Source organism: Toxotes jaculatrix, chromosome 21 (assembly GCF_017976425.1).
Source record: "Toxotes jaculatrix isolate fToxJac2 chromosome 21, fToxJac2.pri, whole genome shotgun sequence".
Lineage (NCBI taxonomy): Eukaryota > Metazoa > Chordata > Actinopteri > Toxotidae > Toxotes > Toxotes jaculatrix.
Window position 1 is genome coordinate 4,300,490 of NC_054414.1, and position 5,877 is coordinate 4,306,366.

The 5,877-nt window shown below is 43.9% G+C and overlaps 1 protein-coding gene across 1 annotated transcript; it reads right to left on the bottom strand.

Moving 5' to 3' along the window:
* Positions 1 to 3,663: 3,663 nt before the first annotated feature.
* On the bottom strand, positions 3,664 to 5,598 carry bsk146 (brain specific kinase 146). The gene is made up of 6 exons (XM_041029131.1): positions 5,427 to 5,598; positions 5,131 to 5,333; positions 4,547 to 4,738; positions 4,101 to 4,461; positions 3,941 to 4,028; positions 3,664 to 3,892 (listed from the first exon to the last, which is right to left on the bottom strand). The coding sequence occupies exons 1-6, from the start codon at positions 5,596 to 5,598 to the stop codon at positions 3,715 to 3,717; spliced, it is 1,194 nt and encodes a 397-aa protein (XP_040885065.1). The 3' UTR covers positions 3,664 to 3,714.
* Between the last annotated feature and the right edge of the window lie 279 nt (positions 5,599 to 5,877).

Consider the following 5,877-nt stretch of genomic DNA (forward strand, 5'->3'; position numbering starts at 1 on the left):
CTAAAACTCCACGAAAATTAGGATGCTTTGAGATGTGTCACCGGACAGAGAGAGAGAGAGAGACACTGAAACTCGTTTACAACACGTTACGTTATGGATGAGTTGAGGAGGCAGCAGTGACTGACTCAGGTGTGTGTGTGGGGGGGGGGGGGGGGGGGGGGGGGGGGGGGGTGGCCTGCGGCAGAAATACGCATCGCTTAATTTCCAGATTGGTGTGACTCATCCTTCCTCCTAGCTCAGGTGTCCTCAGCTGCAGTGGGTCCTGGACCTGATCCTAACAGGGGCTCACTGTGTTTCATCCTAACACACCACCACGCCCTCCATTCTAACTATTTCATTTCTAAGAATTGTATTATTGTGGCATTACAATAAAAAAAAAATAAAAAAAAAATCTACTTGGATGAAATTATGACAGGATTATACTGTAAATGAACTTGTTTCTTTAGTTTCAAACACCACTTTCTTGCTTTTACTGTAACCTTTTCAGCTGTGAAGAACTATTTAACATGCTGTTTTAGAATATTTAGTGGACAGAGGAGGATGTTTGCCTTTGACAAAAAATTGGTTATATATATTTTTTTAAAAGAGCCAGTGGCAGCGTTGTAGGCAGAAATAATGACAATTCTTCCTGTTTCAAAGGAACGAGCACAGAGCTTTAATTATAAAAGTGAGTGGGAATCTCAGAACACGCTAAAATACACCATGCTGATAGAGTGGACGTGCAAAAAAAAAAAAAAAAAAATTCTTGTTTCTCCACTGAAACTCTCAGCAAAGTTAAAGGTACTCTGTCTGTATGCAGGAGCAGTGCAGCTCACACCCTGCCCTCGCTTTTATGCCACTCCGCTGACAAGTGCTGTCAGTAACGCGCTGAGAAATGTAGCAGTGTTTGTTTACATGAAAACTCCACGGGGCAACGGGGTGTGAAAGGGTTGACCAGCTAACTTAACTATTGGCAGGAAAGGTGATGCTGTGTGTGTGCAGATGCGGTGACCAGGCGTTAGTCTTTATCTTGGCCATTTGGGATTTTATTTGGAATTCAAACTTTGAAATTCACTGTCAGGGTGACAGTGTGTTTTATGAACACCCCCTACTGGAGTGAACATAAAACACACTGTCACCCTGATGAGTTGAATCGTGTGGATTCTGGATTTGACACTTGTGCCTATATAGTGCCTATGTCAGCATTACCAGTGCTGGTCAGTTCTGCCATATTACTTTGTATTAAGGCTATGAAGGCTGAATGAATAACATATTACTTCTTGTTTGTTGTCCTTGTTTCCATCTCTTGGCTCTGCCACTGCCACATCAGCAAAATGCCTCACTTGACTTGTTGGATGGGCGACTGATGCTCTGTAGAGGTGCTGAGGAGAGGGAGAATGACATGATGAGATAATGTACAGGCCTGTGTAATCTCTTCTTCTGTGTAATCATATGGACACGTGAAAGGCCTCCTGAATCTGATGTGCTGGAGCTTCCACAGTAAACACTGCAGAGCCAGCGCTGCTCGCAGCTGGCTGATGGAAAGAGACCGGCTGATTTGAAACAGCGCGACTACAGTGTCTGTATCAGGACTGTCCATTGTTCTGAGTCAGAAGGCTGCTGATGAGGTCAGAGATTGTCACAAGATGTAGTAATTTGCATACTCTCTGCTGGCTGATCCAGGAGCAGTTCTGAGGACACACGATCCAAGCGGTTTAAGTGTAGAGCCCAGCTGAGTTTAGCTGATCCTCAGGCAGGCAGGTCCTAAATGAGGCTACTGACTCTCACAAAGATGAAGAGACGTGTTGTTTGCAGCTATACTACATGTACAGAGTACTACAGCTTGTGACAGGAGAAACACTGAGCAGGTTTTCACAACAGGGTTTTAGCACTTACAAATTCATGCAGAGTTTATGTCTGGAAAACAAGAAAAACATCCATTCCCACATGACCCAATGCTTTTATCGTCCAATTCTTTAGCCAATATTCTTATTGAGTCAGAGAAAAGGAATGGATAACTTTTTTTTTTGCTGTTCATTTTAAATTGGTAAAAAAAAAAATAAAATAAAAAACATCCACGTCACCTCACTAAAGGTGGCAATTTAGAAGCAAAAATCTCTTCTAAAAATACATCGTTTAATTCCCTACCTGTGATTTTAAATTCAAGCCTCTCGCTCTATGTCCTCATGCTTTGCTTTTTTCTTTTTTTTTTTCCCTCTGGTCTTGAAGGTGGTGAGATGAAAACACGACATTAATAGCAATACAAATACAACACACTGAGTAGAAACTAATTATTGTTCTGATTTTTTTTGTTTGATTTTTTTTGTTTTTTTAGCCCTAGGATGTCTCAAGAGATCATAACGGTGATATTCACTCTCAGACATAATGCAGGAAATTGTGCTACGGCAAAAAGTTCCACATCACAACATTGTACGATTCTTTTTTTCTTTTTTTTTTTTTTTTACATTTTTTTTTTGTAAAGCCGGTTTCAAATTTTTCGTAAAGGTAAGTTTGAGCTACTTGTCATGCAGTTTATAAAAGGTGACTCTTTCACATCTTCTGTGATTCTTTTTTTTGAATTGAAAATGCTAATTGATCGTTTTTCTTTTCTTTTCAGACGATACTTTTGCGCTAAATGTTCCAAAGAAAATTCGAAAGGAATACAAATGGAATTTTCCCGGGAGAGTTTTGCAGAAAAGAGAAACTACACCAACAGAATTTGGAGAGTGAAAATAATAATCTTTCAACGATGAAGCAGATTTGTTCCTCATGAAGAACGGAGACGTCGGAAACCTTCTCTCGGCCCAGTCTAACACTCGAGAACATACTGCTTCACGTCCGGAAACCACTGGAACGTAATGTACATCTACTGATACCAATATGTACAGCAGCCAACCAAACGTGTTGCACAGAGAAGTGAAGTCCACTATGCTTTGCCAGCACAGCAAATTACAATGTGAAGTCGAACAGAAAACAAAGAAAGTTACTTTACAAAAAAAAAAACAATAGAAAAAATAGTGTGTAGTCTTTTTACATTCAAATAAATAATAAAATTCTCAAAGCAAAATAAATCCACTTCTTTTGGATTCACACAAACAGAACGCACAGTAACACACACACACTCTCGCACTTTCACATTTTTGTTACACAGGAAACATTTAAAACCAACGCTCGCTCCTTTTTGTTGTTGTTTTGTTTTTTTGTTTTTTTTTTATCTCACAAGGTTTTTCCTTGAACTCTGTTTTAGTCTTTTTCAAAAATACAAATGCTTTGTCCCTTGGCTTCGTCAAAAATGACGTCTTGAAGAGATCACACAGCTTTCTGCCACTTTCCATTCGCTTTTTTTTTTGCTGGAAGTATTGCTTTAAGAAATACATTTTGGTCTTCTTTTCACATGGTTTTAGTGACAGGATCTCTAATGGAAGCAATCTTTTTTTTTCCCTCTGGGTTTCACGAAACTGCATTTGCACACCTCATTGAATTCAAAGTGTAGACGGGGCTCCTCCTGGAGTCTTTTGGGGAAACTTGTCCAAAAACCCGACCTCATGAGGAAAGCAGGCGTCCTACAGATCTGTCAAGTCTTCCACAAGTGTGCTTCCCATGATGTTTAAAACAGGATACACATTAGTCCTCATTGTCTGTTTCTTTTTCCATGCATGCACGTCTATGTGGTTGGATGAGAGGTATAAAAGGTGTGTCCTGGTGAGTCTGTGACATTAACGCTCTGACTCTGACTCAGACGCAGATCTCTATGGGCGTGGCCACCAGCATGCGGCCGCCCGGGGAACTGTTTTCTCGCGGCATCCGATCGTAACTGTTGGTGGACGACACGGAGCTGTTGGTGGAGACGGACACGAAATGGTGGCCGCCGCCTGGTTCCATCATCCCGCCCTTGGCCCCGCCGCCGTTCCCCCTCTCCACCGCCACTGGAGACATGGGAGAGAGGGGTGACAGTGGAGACAGAGGAGATAAAGTCTGCTGCTTCATCCTCTCCACCAGGAGCTCCTCATCTTCCTCCCCAGACGAGGATGATGAGATAGTGCCCTCCACTTCTCCTCGCACACCTCCTCCTCCTCCACTGCCAACCCACTCTCCACCACCTCCTCCTGTATTGCCGTTGCCGTTGTTGTTGTTGTTCTCTGCGTCCAGCATCCAGGAGTGGCTGAAGTATCTGAACACCTCTTTGACGGAGCAGCGCCGGTCCTGCTCCACGGAGAGCAGCCGGCGGAACATGCGGAGGGCCTGCTCGGTGAAGCGCCTCCACTGCGACGGCACCGTGTTCGTCCTCCTCCTCTGCCAGCGGATGAACTCCTGGTAGAAGGAGTCAGAGGGCAGCGCCTTCTCCCAGGGGAAGTTGCCGGTCAGCATGCAGAAGAGCAGCACGCCGAAGGCCCAGACGTCGGTGCTGTAGTCCACGCAGAAACCCTCGTGGCGGGACACGTCGCAGAGTTCGGGGGCCGTGTAGGGGATGGTGCCGCTCACCTAGAGAGGGAAACTTGACAGGTTACCACCGGAACTGCATAAAGACAGTAAATATTAAGAGTCACTAACTGCTACTGCTACTCACTCTTTTCACAGGTGAGCCGGCGCGGCGGGTCATGCCGAAGTCAGACAGCTTGACCTTGCGGCACTCTCTGTCGAAAATGAGGATGTTTTCCGGTTTGATGTCCCTGTGGACCAGCTTCTTACAGTGCAGATAGTCCAGAGCAATGGCTACTTGGTGCACACAGCGCTTTGCCACCGCCTCAGGAAGACCCACCTGAGAGACAGGGGGACAGAGGAAGATCAGTGTGGACCATAAATACGACAAATACAGTGAATAATCCTTGCTGCTGATACGGTACGTACAAATATAATAACATACAAAAAAATATTATATTCCTTTAATAGCTCCCACTTCATTTTATAGATTTCAAAATAAAGTGTATGTGCGCTATCTAATGCTTTTATACTTTATATGTTTTATACACTGGTCTCTTGAAGAGAGCGTAGAACTTTTTTAAACTGATTCAAGTGAATTCTGGAAACCTGCTTTGTGGAGTGAAAACTCCTCTAACTGCGTTTGAACTTTTTCAGAACTTGTCGAGATGGATATTTTTCCTTGGAATGACACAACGAAGCGGCGATCCGAACACTGGAGGAGACGAGTACCTGTGGAGGAATGATATCAAAGAGGTCTCCTGCCAGAGCGTACTCCTGTGCGAACACGTAGTATTCGTCGGTTTCAAAGACGATGCCAAACATGTTGATGATGAAGGGGCAGGGAGACAGGTAGAGGGAGATGCTGTACTCCCGCAGGAACGACTTCAGCTTGGTTGTTTTCTTCTTCAGGAACTTCAGTGCCATTTTTGTACCTTTGGCCAAAAACAGAACAGATATGTTTTTGTTCTGCTGATTTTTTTGTATTACAACAGATGCAGCTTTTTATCGTGTGTACGTCCCCTCACCTCTGATCTTGTGGATGACCAGGTCCACCTTGCCATAGGTGCCTTTGCCCAGCTCCCTGATCACCTCGTAGTACTTGTTGACTTCCAGCCTCTCCAGGCTCTGGGCTGTGATCAGCTGAAGCTCGTCCAGGACGTCCATGTTGGGTCGGGACACCAGCGGAGAGGAACTCATGCTGGGGACTGTTTTAGGGGACGGACCAGGGGAAGAAACTGGGGAACGAACGCTCAGGCAAAACAAGAGCAGCTAACAGCTGGTGTCACTGAAACAAGAGAGGGGACACACAAATTGGTGTGTTATAATCATACAATACAATCATTTCTTTTTTTAATATTATTTTATTTTATTATTTGCTGCTGTTGTTTTAGAACTGCTCTCAAAAGACCAAAAAAAAGTCGTTTAGGAAGCTATGGACTCATGTGATGTAACGAGACGTGTGTTATATGATTTTTC

What these genes read in the sequence shown, in the direction of transcription:
- bsk146 (XM_041029131.1), bottom strand. Translation starts at nt 5,598, where the DNA reads ATGAGTTCCTCTCCGCTGGTGTCCCGACCCAACATGGACGTCCTGGAC. An exon ending in CCGGCTCACCTGTGAAAAGA is followed by an intron (nt 4,462 to 4,546) that starts GTGAGTAGCAGT and finishes TTCCCTCTCTAG; the next exon opens with GTGAGCGGCACCATCCCCTA. An exon ending in AGAGAACAACAACAACAACG is followed by an intron (nt 4,029 to 4,100) that starts GCAACGGCAATA and finishes TGCGAGGAGAAG; the next exon opens with TGGAGGGCACTATCTCATCA.